The 21,420-nt window shown below is 41.3% G+C and overlaps 1 protein-coding gene across 3 annotated transcripts in view; it reads right to left on the reverse strand.

Moving 5' to 3' along the window:
• Positions 1-403: 403 nt before the first annotated feature.
• The window catches only part of LOC111147189 (peroxisomal biogenesis factor 1), an 84,042-nt gene continuing 63,025 nt past the window's right edge, over positions 404-21,420 (reverse strand). For all 3 annotated transcript variants that reach the window (XM_022503080.1, XM_022503083.1, XM_022503082.1), the window contains 11 exons: positions 13,363-13,552; positions 12,994-13,160; positions 11,525-11,659; positions 8,113-8,177; positions 6,999-7,141; positions 6,817-6,920; positions 5,949-6,125; positions 4,201-4,431; positions 3,107-3,304; positions 2,720-2,850; positions 404-635 (listed from right to left, as the gene is read on the reverse strand). In XM_022503080.1, coding sequence (XP_022358788.1) covers positions 551-635; positions 2,720-2,850; positions 3,107-3,304; positions 4,201-4,431; positions 5,949-6,125; positions 6,817-6,920; positions 6,999-7,141; positions 8,113-8,177; positions 11,525-11,659; positions 12,994-13,160; positions 13,363-13,552 — 1,626 coding nt within the window. In that variant the 3' untranslated portion in view covers positions 404-550. The remainder of the gene's footprint in view (positions 636-2,719; positions 2,851-3,106; positions 3,305-4,200; positions 4,432-5,948; positions 6,126-6,816; positions 6,921-6,998; positions 7,142-8,112; positions 8,178-11,524; positions 11,660-12,993; positions 13,161-13,362; positions 13,553-21,420) is intronic.

Consider the following 21,420-nt stretch of genomic DNA (forward strand, 5'->3'; position numbering starts at 1 on the left):
TGTGCTGATGGTGGCTGACTTTACCTTGGGTTCATAGACTAGAGAACATCCAGATAAGGTCGTGACAGAGCAGGGGAGGAATGGGCAGCACTCCACGCCCTGGCCTGGGAGCTGCAGGTCGGAGATTAGGGGGATGTGATCTCATTTCTTGTGGAGGGAATAATGACATTTATTTGAATTGTGGGTGAATTCTATGTATTCTGACAGAAGAACAGGTTATTTTATTTCCAAGTGGTCACAGCTGCTAAGCCCAAGATTTGTCAAATGCAAGGAAGATGGTGAATATGTGAGTTTTAAGAAATGTATTTTCTTCAGGTGAGGAAAAAAATTATACTATTTGGACCATAGTATTTCACTAAGGATTTAATTTAGATTTATAGGAAATAAGATACAGACTCTGCTATAAATATCCCAATTCTACCATTTAATTTCATGTAATCCTGATTGTTATATAACCAGATTTTATAGCTTAATTTGTTAAAAAGAATTTTACAAACACCATTTTTACTGTTACAACATAGGAACAAGCCAGCAAAATCACAAGCATCTTTTATGCTAGTGTTACTTTCTGTCCAGGTCGAAACATTGTTCCACTTTGATTTTTTCTCTTCTTTGGATTTTGAAAGTTTTCATACCTTAAAAAGAATGAGATAATATTTAATGCATATAAATGCTAAAATTACAAAAGAGGGGAATTATTTGCAAACAGATTATATTTTAGCCAAAAGGAAGAAACAAATTAGAGTGCTTTATTTTTGAAAGTTGGACCTTCCAATCAAAAGAACAAAGGGGATAAAAAGACAAGTTAGGGGGCGCCTAGGTGGCTCAGTGGGTTAAAGCCTCTGCCTTCGGCTCATGATCTCAGGGTCCTGGGGTCGAGCCCCGCATCGGGCTCTGCTCAGCAGGAGCCTGCTTCCTCCTCTCTCTCTCTGCCTGTCAAATAAATAAATAACTCTTAAAAAAAAAAAAAATTTACATCTTTCTAACTTGTCTTTTTTTTTTTTTTAAATTTATTTGACAGATAGATGACGAGTAGGCAGGCAGAGAGAGAGGAGGAGGCAGGCTCCCCGCTAAGCAGAGAGCCCGATGCGGGACTCGATCCCAGGACCCTGAGATCATGACCTGAGCTGAAGGCAGAGGCTTTAACCACTGAGCCACCCAGGCGCCCCGAAAGATGTAAATTTTTAAACAAGATTTTTCTCCAAGCACGCTAGTCAAGATCAGAGAGAGAGGATTATGCCCGGTGTTAGGGAAGCTGGCCTCTCCACATATGGTGTTGTAGGTGTGTCTGGAAGGCAAGCAGCCTTTACAAAATGTATGTATCCTGCAGGGTAACAATTCGACCTCAGCCTCAGTGAGACAGCTGAGGCTGTGTGCAAACCTTCAGCTCCAAGGATGTTCATTAGCGCACTGTGTGATGGTGAAACCCTGGAAGCAATATTGGAAATTGTGGCGGAGCCACCCTATGAAGTGACATTAAGAACAAAGTAACATTTAAAATGTGAAAGAGGGGCGCCTGGGTGGCTCAGTGGGTTAAAGCCTCTGCCTTCGGCTCAGGTCATGATCCCAGGACCCTGGGATAAGCCCTGCATCAGGCTCTCTGCTCAGCAAGGGGCCTGCTTCCTCCTCTCTCTCTGCCTGTCAAATAAAATCTTTAAAAAAAAGATAAATGAAATGTGAAAGAATGTTCAAGATGTCTAGGGAAGACTATACAGCACCAGGTGCAAAGTGGCTAAGTGGAAAAAAAAAAAAAAAGAGGCACAAATATATGCTTTGGGTGGGGGGGGATAAGGGAAATTTATTTTCTGATTTCTCTACAATAAACACATAAGAATATGTACTTACTGGGAGAAGAATATGCCACCCCAAAATGGGCCTCTTTGGCATGTGGACTATGTTGAGCTGAAGGAAATCAAGACCCCGCAGACTCGGGTAAAGCTTTTTAATCTCCACTAACTACCTAGATGAATTAAAGTGGCCTGCTTTCTGGTACAGACTCCCTATTTACCAGAGAGGACTTCTTTTTTACTGCAGAGCAGGGCAAATACCTGCTCTTTTCATCTTCTGTGAATTCCTTCCTCCCTTTCTAAGCCCCAGGCCTCTGTCTCTTTCCTTAGCTCAGGATGGTGTCTAAACCTTAGTGGCCGGACTGCCTTTGAGTTTCCTACCTTAGTGGAGCTCCTGTATGTATGAAATTTTTCTTGTGTTACTGTCTTTTGTCAATTATTAGACAGGCCAAAGAACATAGGGAAGAAGGGAAAATTTTTCTGCCCTTACAATGTACACATACCTGTCCACCTCAAAAAAGAGCTGTAACTTCTAAAGACCAGGAATAAGCATTTCTTGCACTGAATTAAGTTAAATCCCTGACCCAGAATGGTCCCCAGTCGATGGGTCTAGAGACAACTGCAAGAAGTCTACAAACCCAAATGTGTGTGAACCACGGTCCACACGTCAATGAATCTGAAGGCATTTTTGGTAAACTAGTTGAGCTTTTAACAAAGCTTTTAAAATTAAATCAGTTCATTATAAAACAAGTATCAAGTGAACTGGATAATGAAAACTCATTTCATACTTCAATACTTGAAGTTTTGGGGTGTTTAAATGCACAGCTATTGTTTTGATGGGGCCTTTACATATTCAAAATAAGTAACGTTACAGCTGACTGGTCACTTAAACTTTTCTTCTCCCTACTTCCGAACCAGAATCAGGTACTTACAGTTCAGCAAAATTCTTCCAGTCGTCTTCACTAATGGATGGCCTCGTGTGACTGAGTGCAGACATTAAATGCGACTGGCTAATGGCCAGACTGGTTTTGACTGGTCCTGGTTGGTGAAGGGAGTCATCCTCCTTAAATAAAAAAACACAAGGTTAACAGGGCTGTGATGGGCAAAGCCGCAGCCCATTTTCCAGGAGACTATACATTCCCTTTCTCCTAAGATTACTAAAAACTGTTTTAAAGCAGGATGCACATAACTATTTGATCAATGTGTTTCAGTCTCTTTATAAACAGAGCTCATTCCTTGATAGAAATACTCATCACAAAAGGAAGAACAATTCTGAGTCTTTACAGTGGTCATGGGGGTGGGGGGGAGACAAGCCATACTCCACTTTGGCTCCGGTATCTGCCTTTGATGACACTGATCTCTGCCCGCAGCTGCTCTCTCTGTTCCTGGGTGAGTTCTTGGTAACCCTCCTGTGAGGCTGTTCGCAACACCGGAGGGCGTGAAAACGACTGCTCTTTCCCAGGACCTCCAGAAAAATCCTGCGTCATGGAGCTTGGCGCAGACAGGCACTGTGAGCTCTGCGTGGGTTAAGTGTGGTCAGGAGAGAAGGGAGGAAAAGAGCGGGAGAAAAGGATATATGTGTATCAAGGATCAAATTAAAAATATAAAGTAGTAAAACCTTAACATGGACAAACTTACATCTGATTAAGCCTTTCAAAATCTGTTCATCTTTCTCATGCTGTGAAACCACCACTGGGTGAAAACTGCCACAGGGGTGTTTTTAATGCTTTGTTACTAAATCCACCACACTAATGCCCTGGGGAAGGTTCCAAATGTGCCTTATTTGTTTTCAGCAGAGTGAGTTATACTATAAGGTTCTGGATCAGCTGCAGGTAAGTTAAGAAACAGACAACAATGACTAGAGTTAAACCAAGAGCTTATTACTCTTGGGAATAAAAATGGCTCACTTTTAGATTAAAAACCTGAATAAAGCAGATGTGCAAAAACCAAAAATATAACTAAATATACCTAAAAATGTTAGGTATACTGATAAAGTACAGTGAACCACTGTTAATTTTGTGAGGACAGGTATTAAATGCTATTTTAAGATACTGCCCCATGAAATCTAAATGTTTTCCTTGTTGCAGCGTTACATCAAATTTCTCCTTATCTTCAACTGTCTTAATGATAACAGTGTCATATACAATGGATCTGCTACTAAAGATGTTTTAAAACTACTCACGAAGGAAGATAAACCCCCCAAGCAACCGCCCCAGCTCCTTGGCTTCCTCTCGCTGCCAGCTCTGCCTCGCAGTCCTTACACCGAGGATGAAATGACTAACTTGTGTAAGGAAAAGCCAGGCTACTTTCTGGAAGACCCAACCGGAAAGCATAGGCGGGGCTGGGTAGGAGCTTCTACACCAACCTATGCCTTTACGCATCACAACTGTACACAGGCGACCGCCCAAGATACCAGGTCAGAAGACGTTCCGTTTCCAAGTTCTGATTCATAAGAGCTTCCAAAGTAGAGCCGGTACATGTTGAATCTGGATTCATCCGGAAGCATCTCGGACATCTCTAGAGAAACAAGGGACTGCTCCAAGCCACATTCCCCATCTCCAGCTGAATCGTCCGAGCCACTGCTGTGGTTAAGAAAAACCATTGACGACAGACTCAGGTCACTATCGGAGCTGGAATTCCCATCCTAAAACACACAAAAAGGACAACAGTTGTAAAGATCTAAATAATCTACAACTGTGAAATAAACTACACTGAGACCAGTACAAGAGGCATTTCTCTAAAATTTTGTTCAACCAGGTTCTCATCCACCCTGTGTCCTCTGTGATCCCCTCTGACCAGCCTGTAGGGTGCAAATGGCAGAGGGGTCACAGTTCTCCCAAAACCACACAACAGTCCCACAAGTCAGGCCCCAGCTGCACGCTTTCTGTGCACACGCTGTACGAGCGTTGTTGCTAGGACTCCGGGACGAATGCTGTCGGCCGCCAGACTGTGTGACGCATCCAGAGAGCACTGCCTACGCTCACCGGCGGCGTGGCCTGGGAGCAGCGCCGGGCACTTAAAGAAAACAACCAACCCTCAGGAAACATGCATTGAGCCAAACTTGGGCTCTTACTAATTTTCTAATGATTCTGAGGCACATAATAAAACTTTAATTATTAAAATAGGGGCACCTGGGTTGCTGAGTCATTAAGCATCTGCCTTCATCTCAGGTCAGGATCCCAGGATCCTGGGATCAAGCCCCTCATTGGGCTCCCTGCTCGGCAGGAAGCCTGCTTCTCCCTCTCTCGATTTAATAAATAAATCTTACAAAAATAGAATGTGTACATAATTTACCATCTCCCCAAAATCTCTGTAACAAAGCTAGGATTCAAGCCTCTGCGTTTTATTTGTATGAATCTGTCTTCCAACTCTGAAATGATGAAGCAACCCTGTGATACAGTGCTTTATCACTGCAGTGTTTTAGAAATAAACCCATTTCTGTTAATGAAGAGGATGGAGAGCTTCAGTGGCCTGCCAAAAGAAACAGCAAAAACTTGAAAGTATCTGACTTAGGAACGTCAGGCCCTGTGAGACCCTCCAACCAAATGGGGTTGGCGGGGGGAGTACACAGGGAAACCCTGCCTAGAAAATATCAAGTCTAAAATGTAGCAGAAGTCAGATTATCTGCTACAAAAATTAAAATACTATCCTGAGAGGATAGATCTGGGGTACAGAAAGTGTAAGTTAAACCTAGAATACCTTGTTCCATCAGGAATCAAGTCTGTGATCAAAGAATGATGGGGACATATTGAAAGGACACGGAAGCCATCCACACTTGGCTCCTGTGGGCCAGTTCTGGGACAATTTGAGCTTCAATATAAACACTTTGACTTTGTTTTATACTTTAAATAAAAAAATATTTCTGGTTATATTATCTAATTCATGATAACCCAAATGAACTAATATCCTTCCATGCACCATTTTTACTAGTAGTAAGGTAACATTAAAAGTAACAGTAAAGAAATAGATACTGAACACTTCCCAATTACAGATTCTCTGCAGAACTAGGATTCCAACGATGGACCATCTGACTACAGGTAAATTTCTCTACAGTTTTACTAAGGCTGTTAAAAAATAGGATTTCTTAAGGTTGCCCTGCTGACACTAAACTGCTCTTATTCTCTTAAAACACCACAGCCCCGCCCTCCTGCCGTGACTGACTTGGAGCCCAGAGGACAGCAGCCGTCCGTGTAAGGCCTCCAGCTGCGCGTTGTAAAGTAAAGCTTTCAGATCAGCCCCCGTGAAGGAGTTGGTCACTGAGGCCACGTGCTGAAGGTCCACGTCATCTGCCAGAGGTAGAGAGTCACTGAGAACGTTTAAAATTTCAAGACGTGACACCTGAAGGGAGAAAAACTAATTGACTTAACAAATAAAATGAAGTTAAATTTTATTTTAAACTGTATTATGATTTTTTACAAATTAACTGTAGTTCTAATAAGCATTACAAGCTGAAAAATGTACCACTAATCTACTCTCTCTCCTCTGGAGCTTTTTCCCTACCCGAAGAGACCTAGGAAAATGAATGAAAATCACAGTGTAAATCCTTATTCAGATCATGCTTCTTTTCTAGGTTTCGGCAAATGAGCCAAGAAAGTGTTTCAAAAGAAATTTTAAGTAATACCTACAAGTGACAAATTCATTAGTTTGTAAATTTGGGGACAGGAGGTGGGACAACAGACTAGGAACAGTTAAAATCTTACCTCTCTGTAACCTGCTTGGACGCTCGCTAGTCATATGCTTAATTCTTAAAAAGTCTTGCCAGAATAAGGAGGTGTGTGACCTTTGGACACAGGGAACATGGACGTGGACATGTGAAACTTAGTTTCCGTCCTTTTTTTCCAACCGGCCAACAGTGAGAGGCTAAAAAGTTTCCAGACTTGCACGGAACTTCGTATCTACTTCGGAATCTGCAACTAAGGCCCCGCCTACAGCTGCTCTTCTACGGACAACTATTACCAGGCAGAAGTAAAGCTCACAAGGCTAGAGCGTAGTAGCATTTGTTGGGTTTTAGACTGAGTGCAATTGTCACCTGATCCGGAGGAGGGCAGTAGACACATCTATCGAATCGGCCAGGCCTCAGCAGGGCAGGGTCAATCAAGTCAGGGCGACTTGTAGCAGCCAATACGTAAACACCTGGGGGAAGATATTCTTTACTTAAATCCTGGTGAAATTATTGTTACAATAAGCTATTTCTATTTTTACAGTTATTACCCTGTAAGCCTTCCACTCCATCCAACTGAGTCAGCAACTGGTTAACCACGCGGTCTGTAACCCCTGTGTTATCATGGCCTCGCCGAGGAGCAATGGATTCAAATTCATCAAAGAAAAGAATGCAGGGCTTGGCCACCTGCGCTCTGGGAAAAACAGTATTTCATATTTGAATAAGGCAAAGTAATAACTGTGTATATATATATATGTTTGTACATATATGTATTGATTTAAATCTTTATAGCAAACCCTTAAGGAAGGCAAAGTGTATATAACTATCCTTGTTTTCAGTAAACTGGGTTTTTGAAACTTACCGTTGCTAGGTATGGAACCACGGGGCCAATATACCAGTTTGCTTAAAAAGACTGTATTCTCCAGTTGTTGGGTACATGTTCTATATACGCTTAGATCAATCTTGAGTCTGTTGTTTAAATATTCTGACATCTATGAAAATCTTTTACTATGAAGGTAGATTTATCCTTGCAGTTCTATCAATTTTTACCTTAAATATTTTGAAGCTATCTTATTGAATACACACAATTTTAGAATTGTATTATCTTCCTGGCAAATTTGTCACCATGTGGTGACTGCCTTTATCTGTAATAATGCTTTCTGGGGAATGTTCCGTTGCTTAAACTGGGTGGTGGATATACAAGAGTTCATTTAAAAAATATATGGACTTATATTCTCCTGCTATTTTATAAAGAAATTTTAAAATGACACCAAGTAGTTTTTGAATTTAAAATCTTACTTTCACTCTTTAATGCTATAATAAATAATTTCTCTTTTAAAAAAATTAACAGGGGCACCTGGGTGGCTCAGTGGGTTAAAGCCTCTGCCTTCGGCTCGGGTCATGATCCCACACCTGGGATCGAGCCACACGTTGGGCTCTCTGCTCAGCAGGGAGCCTGCTTCCTCCTCTCGTTCTCTCTGCCTGCCTCTCTGCCTACTTGTGATCTCTGTCAAATAAAATCTTAAAAAAAAATTAACATTGCATATGGCCAACTTCATCTAGAGTAATGATGTGCTTCATATTACTTGGAGATTCTTTGAATAACTACTTATGATTTTCTTTCAGCATTTCATGTTACTTAAAAAATAGTCATAGGAAACCTACCTAATAAAAATATCCCGAACCGCTTGTTCACTTGCTCCAATGTATTTGCTGAGTAACTCTGGCCCCTATTGGGTAAAATAAATTAGAATTGAGATAAAATTCTTTAAAAACAATATTTTTGTTTGACTTAAACAGGTGTCTCAAATACATTTTAAAAATTACGTGGCTGGAATAACTATCCTGTCACAGCTTCTACACCTTGTGTCATCTCTGCCTAGTACCTCTGTCCCCAGTCTCAGGGCTCAACTCTCTGACCAACTGCCACATCCTAGAAAGGCCTGGCTGCCGACCCTCTCAGTCCTGCTTGTCTTCCTGCATAGACCCCCCATGTCTGCTATATTCTGTAGTGAATGGGTCTTTCTCCACTAGTAGAATGTAAGCTCCAAATGTAAGCTCCAAAAAGGCAGTTTTGTTCACTACAGAATCCCCTAATTGAACATAATAAAAAAAATTTTTTTAATGGGAAAAAAAAAAAAATCAAACCTGAATAGGCCCAGGGGCACCTGATGGCTTAGGCAGTCGAGCATCTGTGAGATCGAGCCCTGTGCTGGGCTCGGTGCTCAGCGGGGAGTCTGCTTGTCCCTTTCCTGCTGCCCCTCCCGCTGCTTGCATGCTTGCTCTCCTCAAATAAATAAAATCTTTTAAAAAAACAAAACCAGGGCACCTGGGTGGCTCAGTGGGTTAAAGCCTCTGCCTTCGGCTCGGGTCATGATCCCAGGGTCCTGGGATCGAGCCCCGCATCGGGCTCTCTGCTCAGCAGGGAGCCTGCTTCCCTTCCTCTCTCTCTCTGCCTGCCTCCCTTACTGCTTGTGATCTCTGTCTGTCAAATAAATAAAATCTTTTAAAAAAACAAAAAAACAAAAACAAACAAAACAAAACAAAACAAAAAACTGAATAGGCCCTAAAGTGATCTCCAGTGAAAAATTGTTACCTCAAAAAGACCAAATACTGGGGCACCTGGGTGGCTCAGTGGGTTAAGCCTCTGCCTTCGGCTCAGGTCATGATCTCAGGGTCCTGGGATCGAGCCCCGCGTCAGGCTCTCTGCTCAGCAGGGAGCCTGCTTCCTCCTCTCTCTCTGCCTGCTTCTCTGCCTACTTGTGATCTCTGTCAACTAAATAAATAAAATCTTAAAAAAAAAAAAAGACCAAATACTGATCAGGATATGTGACCCCAATAAAAAATTTCTAATACTCAGATATCTATTGATATACTAGTATTTAATGAGATTTCCTAGTCTAAACAGAACCACAGAGGATGGAACAAGAAACGACTAAGGCAAAGTATTATGAACAAGGCAACATACTGGTGTCAGTGAAGGCCCTTGTCTTGGACGCATGTCTCCCCGCATCTATCCTGACCCACCCAGAGAGAATTTCTTTACTGAAACCTTTCTGTTGAGAATTCATCCCAAACCATGATTTGAAGGTTTACTAAAAGCCAAAGATGGCGTCCTTAATGAAACAATCTAAACTACAACAACATGTATAAACTTTAATCCTGAAGATTGCTTTACTTCATATAGTGAAAGTACATTTTAGTGACAAGCAAAAAAGAAGCGTATATATAACCACAGTCACTCCAAAATCCAGAAAAAGGCAGGAAATTTTAAGTTACACTCTTTCTCCATCACAGCCAGGGTAGCTGGTAACCATATAACAAACTCACACACATACAAAAATCACGTCATCATAAGAAGGATAGGCATAACCCAACTGCAAATTACTAAACTGGCTTCCAGATTATAAATCCATTTTGAAAAAGGCTACACTATATATTGATTTCTTCCCCCTTGAAATCTAATGACTAAATTATTATTGTGGGGTTGCTAAAAGCATACAAGTAAGATATGGGACCTCAGGCTGTAAGGACATGCCAGTGGCAGACTGAGGCACTCCCCAGAGTTGTCTGCCGGTATGTCCCATCATCCCCGCACGCATCTTCTGAGGACACTTGGGCACAGTGTGGCGCACACAGGCGTGAAACACAGCCACCAAGGAACGGAGCCAAAAAAACTGGCTTCCACCTCAGTGTGGCCTCTGACCCCTAGTCTTCTAGCTTTTCTTCCCCCTTCAGGTGTAGTTTGCTCTTTTATCTGAGTATTTATACATGAGTCTACTTGATAATGCATGGAGATTTACCTTAAGCAAAAACAGCTTAAGCCCTACAAAAGGGAGGTGGCTCCTTATTCGATTTCCCACATAGCCCAGCGTGGAGCCCAGTGTGGGGCTTGAACTCATGAGCCTGAGATCGAGAGACCGGAGCTTAACCAACTGAGCCACCCAGGCGCCCCCTCCTGCACAGCTTTAACAGATGGATCGCTGCTGCTAGTTTTCCAAATATGAGACTAAACCACAGTCGAGAGCTATAAATGACACAGGCAAGGACATGGAGAAATAGGTACACTCGTCATTGCTGGTGGGGGTATGAAATGACGCAGTCACTGTGAAAAACAGATCAGCAGTGCCTCAAGAAGTCACACACAGAATTATCATATGCCCCAGCAACTACACTTCTAGGTACTTATTCAAGAGAAAAGAAAACATGTCCACACAGAAATGTGCGCACAAATGTTTACAGCAACATTATGCGTAAGATCCAAAAGGTGGAAATAACCCAAATATCCACCAATGATGAATGGGTAAAAAAAACCTGACACCCACACAATGAAATATCATCCAGCTTTAAAAAGAACTGAAGTGGGCGCCTAGGTGGCTCAGTGGGTTAAGCCTCTGCCTTCCACTCAGGTCATGATCCCAGGGTTCTGGGATCGAGCCCCACATCGGGCTCTCTGCTCAGCAGTGAGCCTGCTTCCCCCTCTCTCTGCCTGCCTGTCTACTTGTGATCTCTCTCTCTCTCTGTCAAATAAATAAATAAAAAGAACTGAAGTACTGGAGCACCTGGGTGGCTCAGTCAGTTAAGCGTCTGACTCTTGATTTTGGTCTGATCTCTGGGTTGTGAGATCAAGACCCACACTGGGTTCTACGCTCAGCATGGAGTCCGCTTGTAATTATCTCGCTCTCCCTTTGTCTCTTCTCCTACGTGCGCACACGCACTCTAACAAAATCTAAGAAATACATACCTTAAAAAATACAAAAAATTTAAAAACTAAAGTATTGATACCTGCTACCATGTGGCTGAACCTTGAAAACATGCTCAGTAAAAGAAGCCAGTCACAAAAAGATGACACACTGCATGATTTCTTTCATATGAGATGTCCAGAACAGGAAAATCCCTAGACAGCACATTAGTAGTGGCTCTCAGGGGCTGGGGGGACTGGGAACAGGATGAACTAAGAGAGAGGTGGTGGTCACATAGCATTGCAAATGCATCACACGCCACTGACTTGTCTGCTTTGTTACGTAAATTTACCTCCATTAAAAAAAAGGAGAGAAAAGATAAATGCAAGGCATACCTTAACACTAATGAAATTCATTCCACTCTCCCGTGCAATTACTCCAGCTAGTAAGGTTTTTCCTGTCCCGGGAGGACCATACAACAGAATTCCTGTTCTTTGTCGTATGGGCAAGTTTGCAAACAGTTCTGGGTACTGAAAAATACAAAAATATGACAAAGGGCTCAAATCCAAAAAAAGGACTAAGCAGCAAAGTCAATGTACAGAAAGAGGGATTCAGAAGGGAGTAACTGCCAGGTTTACTAACCGTGTAATGACAGAAAATAAAGTTCCTACTCAGTACATGAGTTCAAAGGATCTACCACCAATTTTTTTTTAGCAACTGGACCACAGCATACACTCCTCATGAAGTGTGACTGCCTCTGAACTGCTTTCCATTTTGTCCTGTTTTTAAAAGTATTATACAAGTACTACATTTAGGAAATAAAAAGCAATCTTTTAACGAGCATACTGTCTTCCCCTTGTATGGTTCACATGGAAAGTTATGATGGCTACATATATTCAAATATACTAAACTGAAAAAAGAAAAATAAGAGAGAAGCATGTATACTGCCAACAGTAAGTTCTCCCAAGGGCCTCCGAGCTGCGCAGGTGACTGGCTGCTTCTAAATTACCGGAGAGCAGGAAGGCTTTGTGACGGGTGAGCCAAACACGAGGCTAACGTCAGCAGTCTCCTGGTCTCCTCTGTTAGGTATGCCTGTTCAGTTCCCCCTGCTGGGGGCATGAGCCTGTTCCCCAAATGCTGGGGGCATGAGCCTGCCGCGAGTGCTTCCAGGCCCGTCTTCTCTGACAGGCTTTAAGCTGCAGTCCTGGCTGCACTCAGTTTGTCCGCGGCCCACTGGCCACTTGCCATCCAGTCACATGTAACTGAGGTCCTTACTCACCCCTGTCTCAGCTGTTCGCGTGGGTCGCTGATCTCATGCAAGGATCTTCACTTCAGAGGTTTGCGACTCAAGTGCATGACCACCTAGATTGTACATTCGATCTTCTGAACAATCTACCTCTGCCCACTTTATCTTGCCACCCGCCTGGTCTCTGCTGCCTGCTAACTCTGTCTTTCCAGGACTGAGACCCGGAGTCTGGAATGTGACTCAATCCCTCAGTTCTAAGAGTTCCCTAAGTGACTCTTCCAGCTCACTCCTACCCATTCCCGTTCAAATCCCAGTTAACAGTTCATTTTGCTTTAGTACAATCTGAATGACTCAAGCAAAACATGAGAATCACACAATTCACATCAAAATACACATACTGTAAATATCACCCCAACTTCCTTTTTAAGTTATGTACAGGCAAGGAGAATATCCAATACTTTTAAAAACCTCTTAGAGTACCAAAAATAGTGCTAGCATTTATTTGGTAACTCCAGAAATACTTCTTGAATCGAACTGAGATTAGGCAAGCCAACACATAAAGCCATTCAGTGGTTCTTCTGGAAGTAAGTGCTTGTTCTTTCTCTCATATATAAGTACCTTGGCTGGTAACTGGATAGTATCCATGAGTATCTGCCGAACTTCATGTAATCCACCAATCTTATCCCAGCCCAGGTCCCTAGGTTTATGCAAGTTGACATTTCGCAGAGACGCAGGAATAAATCCTTGGAGAGCCTTTTGGAAGTCCAATGTTGTTAAAGCTAATTCTGTTTAAAAATAAACACAACTTCTTTTGGTAGTCATATCTATATACGAATCTTCAAAATATGCGACCATCTCAGCTGGAGATGCTGATTTCCTACTCACCTGCTTATCTGAATGTTAAAATAGAATATATTTAATTCTTACTACATTAACTTTCTCTGCAATGGGAAGATCTCAAATTTTGGATTTAATAGGAACACGTACCTTCCCTGGTAGATATGCTCTGATGAGAGAGATGAGAATGGATGGCTCGATCCACAAGCACTGTAAAATCTCTAGCCACAAACCCTTCCGTTTCTTTAGCTATACGTTTCAGGTCAAGATGAGTGAATCTGCTTATTTCACAGTCCAGTTTAGTTTTTATTACATTTTGCAAAATTTCACACCTCTGCTCCTAAAGACAAAAACACAAAATTCAATTTCTAATTTTACTCAAATGTAAACTTCAGTACATACATCTTCAGAAAAATCAGGTTGACATAATCTGTTGTGACAGAAAGAGACCGACAGTTGTCTGCAGATGCAGTGGGGGACAGACAGATTGCAAAGGGGGCACCGGGAAGTTTTTGGGAGTGATGCAAAGAACTGCTACCTTAATTGTGGTGATGGTTTCATGATATGTACTTGTTGCATGGTATGTACAGTATATAACAGATACACGTTAAAACCGATTAAATCGTACACTTTAAGTACTTTGTTGTCTTCAGTTATGCCTCAATAAAGCTGTAAAAAAATACTGATAAATGATGCTATCTCATCAGTAAGAAGCCTTTTTAGTAACATTGGTTTCCTTCAGGAGTGGTTTTTGTTGTTTTTTCTATAAAACTTATTTCTAAAAAGATATCCAGGGGCACCAGGGTGGCTCAGTCGGTTGGGTGTTGACTCTTTTTTTTTTTTTTTTTAATTTTGTTTTTGTTTTTGTTTTTTTTTTTTTGAGAGAGAGAAAGCAAGAGCAAGAGCACAAGCAGGAGGAGCAGCAGAGGGAGAGGGAGAAGCAAGGCTCTACCCCAGGACTCCGGGATCATGACCTGAACTGAAGGCAGACACCTAACTGACTGAGCCACCCAGGTGCCCCTGGGTGCCCCATTCTTGATCTCAGCTCAAGTTTTGATGTCAGGGTCGTGAGTTCAAGCCCTGTGTTGGGCTCAGCATGGAGTCGACTTAAAAAAGAGATAGATATTCAGAGACCAGTATCACTACCATTCTGTTAGTCTTACTGCTAGGTTTAATAGTTTCATTCTTCAGTAACAGGTAATAAGCACAGGGTCTGAATGTTTAGGATAAGAATTTTAAAGGGGCGCCTGGGTGCTCAGTCTGTTAAGCGTTCAACTCTTGAGTTCGGCACAGGTCATGATCTCACGGTTGTGAGACTGAATCCCACGTTGGGCTCTGTGCTCAGCATGGAGTCTACTTCAGATTCTCTCTCCCTCTCCCTTTTCCCCTCCCCTGGCTCACATGTGCTCATTCTTGCTCTCAAAATAAATACATAAAATCTTTAAAAAAAAAAAAAAAAAAGAATTTTAAAGAAGATGTTAAAATGTGCTTGCCAGTCCTGGAACATACTTCTTTGAGCTCATTGCCTCTAAAACCTTCATGAACATGAGTCCCCAAAGTGGATGATGGGCCATATGTGCTTGTGATTTATGGTAAGAAATAGATATTTGGTTTTTGTCCCTGTTTCTGGCCTAGCTCTCCTAAAACCCTTAGAATTTCTTAAGTGGTAAGAGTGATAAGAGCATCCTGATAATCACACCCTTTCCAAAACACCAGAGCTTACGTTAATGAGGGGACTTTCAGAAAGCACCTAAGGCTGCAGGCTGGCCGCCAGGCAACCATGATAGAAAGCTGAAACCTGCAGGACCACATTTCGATTTCCAGGAAGGGGAAAGCAGCTAAAGGTTGAGTCAATTACAAAAGGCCAAAGATTTATTATTTTTTTAATTTTTTTTTTTTTTAAAGATTTTTTTTTTTTTTTTATTTATTTGACAGATCACAAGTAGGCAGAGAGGCAGGCAGAGAGAGACAGGAGGAGGAGGCAGGCTCCCTGCTGAGCAGAGAGCCCGATGCGGGACTCGATCCCAGGACCCTGAGATCATGACCTGAGCCGAAGGCAGAGGCTTTAACCACTGAGCCACCCAGGCGCCCTTTTTTTAATTTTTTAAAAAATATTTTATTTATTCATTTGACAGAGATTACAAGTAGACAGAGAGGCAGACAGAGAGAGAGAGGGAGGGGGAAGCAGGCTCTCTGCTCAGCAGAGAGCCCGATGCGGGGCTCGATCCCAGAACGCGGAGATCATGACCTGAGCCGAAGGCAGAGGCTTTAACCCACTGAGCCACCCAGGCGCCCCAAAAGGCCAAAGATTTAATCAATCATGCTTATGTAATGAAACTTCCATGAAAACCCAAAGGAGAGGATTCAGAGAGCCTCCACATTGGAGACCCAGAAAGCTTCCGTGTGCCATCTTGCCGGGCCCTAACTTCACAAGGACAGAAGCAGCTTTGTGAGAACAGAACCTCACCCTATGAGCTCTTCATCTGGCTGTTGATTTGTATCTTTTAATACTCCCTGTAATAAGCTAGTAATCTACTGAGTAAACTATCTTTCTTAGTTCTGTAAGTTGACTAGCAAATGAATCAAAGCCAGGCGAGGGGTCGTGGGAACCTGTGATTTATAGCTAGTTGGTCAGAAGCACTGTAACAAGCTTGATTTGCAATTGGCATTAAAGTGGAAAGCAGTCTGCAGGACTGAGCCCTTCATCCGTGGAAGCTGATGCAGAGTAGACAGCAGAATTAAGTTGAATTCTACAACACCCATCTGGTGTCTGAGAATTGCTTGGTGATGTGAAGGAAAAACCCACACATTAGAACTGAGTAATAAAATCATAGTGGGTCAGGAATATTGGTGCTGGTAAAGAAACAAATGTTTAATCAAATTTTTAAAAACAGTTATTGGGATAAAAAAGGATAAAAATCATGTGATCGGGGCACCTGGGTGGCTCAGTGGGTTAAAACCTCTGCCTTCAGCTCAGGTCATGATCCCAGGGTCCTGGGATCGAGCCCTGCATTGGGCTCTCTGCTCCGCGGGGAGCCTGCTTCCCCCCCTGCCCCCCCCCTGCTGCCTACCTCTCTGCCTACTTGTGATCTCTGTCTAATAAATAAATAAAATCTTAAAAAAAAACAAAACCATGTGATCATTTCAACATACACACAAAAAGCATTTGACAAAGTACAACATCCATTCATGATAAAAGCCCTCTGTAAAGTACATCTAACAGAGAACATATCTCAACATAATAAAGGCATTTATGAAAAACCCAAGTGAACATCATACTCAATGGTGAAAAACTGAGAGTTTTTCCTCTACGATCAGAAACAAGGATGTCTTGTTTTCTCTCACACCACTTTAATTCAACATAGCACTGCAAGTTCCAGCCATAGCAATTAGACAATAAAAAGAAATAAAAGGTATCCAAATTGGTAAAGTAGAAAAAAATTCACTATTTGCAGATTATGTGATACTATAGGTAGAAAACCCTAAAGACTCCAGCAAAAAACTACTAGAATTGATAAATGAATTCACTAAAGTTACAGGATACAAAATTGATGTATGGAAATCTGCTGCATTCCTATACAGTAATAATGAAGCAGCAGAAAGTGAAATTAAGAAAATGATCCCATTTACAGTTGCACCAAAACCAATAAAATATCCATGAATAAACTTAACCAAAGAGGTGAAACACCTGTACTCTGAAAACTATAAAATACTGATTAAAAAAATGAAATGGAAAGACATTCCACATTCATGGGTTGGAAGAGCAAATACTGTTAAAAATGTCTATACTACACAAAGCGATCTACACATTTAATGCGTCCCTATCAAAATGCCATCAGCATTTTTCACAGAACTAAAACAAATAATTCTAAAATGTGTATGGATCCACAAAAGATGCCGTATGGCCAAAGCAATCTTGAAAAAGAAAAACAAAGCTGGAAGCATCACAATTCCAGCCTTCAAGTTATATTACAAACTGGGAGTAATTTAAAAAGTATGGTACTGGCATAAAAATTGGCAGAGTTCAATGGAATATAACAGAAAACTTAGAAATAAACCCAGGATTATATGGGCAATTAATCTTTGACAAAGGAAGAATGAATATACAATGGGAAAAAACACAGTCTCTTCAACAAACAGGGAATATGGGGAAAACTGGACAGCAACATGCAAAGAATGAAACTGGACCACTTTCTTTCACCATACACAAAAATAAACTCAAATGGAAAAACCGAACAGGAGATCGAAGAGAAGAGCAGCAATTCTAAAAACAGAAAATCGACCACTTTCTGAAAGATAGGACCAGTGGAGAAGTGAATCTGAAGCCACGTGAAGATAGACCGTGGGGGGAGGGGCCGGCTCCTGGCACGCCGCAGAGCAGTGGAGCAGAAAATCAAAACGTTTAGAAGTCTGCTCCACTGGGGGACATTGCTCCAGAGGCTAAGTGGGGGTGGCGCCCTAGTGGGGACAGTGTGGTCTCAGGTCCCGCAGGGTCACAGAAGGATCAGGGGTGTCTGAGTGTAGCAGAGCTTGCAGGTATTAGAGCGGGGAAGCCGGCTACAGAGACGGAACCAAGGAGTGAGCTCTCAGCTCTGGGTTACCTTAAACCGTGATCTGCAGCACAGTTGGACCATTGCTCTTTGAGCAGGGACCCCACAAGTGGCAGATCCGGGGAGACTCACCTTCCTCCACCCAAGAGTAGAGCAGCAGGAATTCCGCTGGGTTTGGAGACTCCAAATGGGGCCATGCGCCAGATGAAAACACTTGGTCACAGGCCAGGTAAGCACAGAGCACGGGCGGAGAGCAAGGAGATGGGAGTGATTGAGCACTTTTCTCCGAGGGCGCACTGAGGAGTGGGGTCCCGAGCTCTTGGCTCTCTGGGGCCGACTGGGAGGATGCCATTTTTCATTCCCGTCTTCCAGAGCTCTAAAGAAAGCGTTCAGGGAACAAAAACTCCCAAGAGCAAACCCAAGCAGATTACTTAGCCCAGCCCCTGGCAAGGGTGGTGCAATTCCACCTGGGCAAAGACATTTGAGAATCATTACAACAGGCCCCTCCCCAAGAAGATCAGCAAGAACATGTAGCCAAGACCAAGTTCACTGATCAAGGAGAATAGCGGAATTCCAGAGGGGAAAGCAAGGCATGGAATTCATGGCTTTCTCCCCATGACTCTTTAGTTTCCCAAAGTTAATTAAATATTTTTAATTTTATTTTTTTCTTATTCTAATTTTTTAAACTTTTCTTTTTTCCTCTTTTAATGTTTTTTAACTAGTTTATCTCAACAATACCTTTCCTAAAAAAAAAATCTTTTTAAATTAAACCTTCATTATTATAGTCATATTTTATCCTTCATTGTATCTAACTTTATTTTTTGTATACATACAGGGTTTTTTCTTCTAAAAAATTTTGGGATACAATTTCTTCTAATAAATCAAAATATACCCTAAATCTAGCACAGGGCTTTGTTCTAGTCTCCAGCCTGAGCAAATTCTCTTCACTTTCTTTTTCTTTCTTTTTCCAACCAACTTATCAATTCCTTTTTTAGAATTTTTAAAATTTTCATCTTTACAGTCATATTCCATTCCTTCATTGTGTTTACCCTTATTTTTGAATATCTAAAACTTTTCCTTTCTTTAAAATTTTGGGAGGTAGTTTCTTCTAAGAGACCAAAATACACCCAAAATCAAGTGGGTGGCTCTGTTCTATTCACCAGTCTAATATATATATATATATATATTTTTTTTTTTTTTTTTAATTTTTTAAAAAAATTTCTTTCTACCCCCTTTCTCCTCCCCCCAATTTGGGGGTCTCTTCTGATTTGGTTAGCGTACATTTTTGGGGGCTCTTTGCCACCCTTTCAGTATTTTATTCTCTCATTCATATGTTCTTATCAGGACAGAATGACAAGATGGAAAAACTTACCACAAAAAAAAAAAAAAAAAAGAACAAGAGGCAGTACCAAAGGCTAAGGACCTAATCAATACGGACATTGGTAATATGTCAGAACTGGAGTTCAGAATGACGATTCTCAAGGTGCTAGCTGGGTTCCAAAAAGGCATGGATGATATTAGAGAAACCCTATCTGGAGAAACACAAGCCCTTTCTGGAGAAATAAAAGAACTAAAATCAAACCAAGCTGAAATCAAAAAAGCTATTAATGAGGTGCAATAAAAAATGGAGGCTCTTACTGCTAGGATAAATGAGGCAGAAGAGAGAATTAGTGATACAGAAGACCAAATGATGGAGAATAAAGAAACTGAGCAAAAGAGAGACAAACAACTACTGGACCACAAGGGGAGGACTCGAAAGATAAGTGATACTGTAAGACAAAACAATATTAGAGTAATTGGGATTCCAGAAGAAGAAGAAAGAGAGAGGGGAGCAGAAGGTATACTGGAGCAAATTATTGGAGAGAATTTCCCTAATATGGCAAAGGGAACAAGCATCAAAATTCAGGAGGCACAGAGAACCCCCCTCAAAATCAATAAAAATAGGTCCACACGCCGTCATCTAATAGTAAAACTTGTATGTCTTAATGACAAAGAGAAAATCCTGAAAGGAGCTCGGGACAAGAAGTCTGTAACATACAATGGTAAAAATATTAGATTGGCAGCAGACTTGTCCACAGAGACCTGGAAGGCCAGAAAGAGCTGGCATGATATATTCAGAGTACTAAATGAGAAAAACATGCAGCCAAGAATACTATATCCAGCTAGGCTGTCATTGGAAATAGAAGGAGAGATAAAAAGCTTCCAGGACAAACAAAAACTAAGAGTTTGTAAACACCAAACCAGGCCTACAGGAAATACTGAAAGGGGTCCTCTAAGCAAAGAGAGAGCCCAATACTAGTAGACCAGAAAGGAATAGAGACAATATACAGTAACAGTCACCTTAAAGGCAATATAATGGCACTAAATTAATATCTTCCATAGTTACCCAGAATGTAAATGGACTAAATGCCTCAATCAAAAGACACAGGGTATCAGAGTGGATAAAAAAACAAACCCCATCAATATGCTGTCTACAAGAAACTCATTTTATACCCAAAGACACCTCCAGATTTAAAGTGAGTGGGTGGGAAACAATTTACCATGCTAATGGACATCAAAAGAAAGCTGGGGTGGCAATCCTTGTATCAGATAAGAAGGACACCAAATCATACTCAAAGAGTCTGTCCAACAAGAAGCTCTAACAATTTTAAATATCTATGCTCCTAACATGGGAGCAACCAACTATATAAACCAATTAATAACAAAATCAAAGAAACACATTGACAATAATACAATAATAGTACGGGACTTTAACACCCCCCTCACTCAAGTGGACAGATCATCCAAGCAAAAGATCAACAAGGAAATAAAGGTCTTAAATGACACACTGGACCAGATGGACATCACAGATGTATTCAAAACATTCCATTGCAAAGCAAAAGAATACACATTCTTCTCTAGTGCACATGGAACATTCCCCAGAATAGATCACATCCTGGCTCACAAATCAGGTCTCAACTGGTACCAAAAGATTGGGTTCATTCCCTGCATATTTTCAGACCACAATGCTCTGAAGCTAGAACTCAATCACAAGAGGAAATTTGGAAAGAACCCAAATACATGGAGGCTAAATAGCATCCTACTAAAGAATGAATGGGTCAACCAGGAAATTAAAGAAGAACTGAAAAAATTCATGGAAACAAATGATAATGAAAACACAACTGTTCAAAATCTGTGCGACACCACAAAGGCTGTCCTGAGAGGAAAATATATAGCGATACAAGCCTTTTTCAAGAAACAAGAAAGGTCTCAAATACACAACCTAACCCTATACCTAAAGGAGCTGGAGAAAGAACAGCAAAGAAAGCCTAAACCCAGCAGGAAAAAAGAAATAATAAAAATCAGTGCAGAACTCAATGAAACAGAAACCAAAAAAACAGTAGAACAAATCAACGAAATTAGGAGATGGTTCTTTGAAAGAATTAATAAGTTTGATAAGCCTGGCCAGATTTATCAAAAAGAAAAGAGAAAGGACCCAAATAAATAAAATCATGAATGAAAAAGAAGAGATCACAACCAACACCAAAGAAACACAAACAATTATAAGACCATATTATGAGCAACTATACGCAACAAATTTGACAATCTGGAAGAAATGGATGCATTCCTATAAACTACCAAAACTGAACCATGAGGAAATAGAAAACCTGAACAGACC

Source organism: Enhydra lutris, unplaced genomic scaffold (genome assembly GCF_002288905.1).
Source record: "Enhydra lutris kenyoni isolate GAN:26980312 unplaced genomic scaffold, ASM228890v2 scaffoldscaffold16, whole genome shotgun sequence".
NCBI lineage: Eukaryota > Metazoa > Chordata > Mammalia > Carnivora > Mustelidae > Enhydra > Enhydra lutris.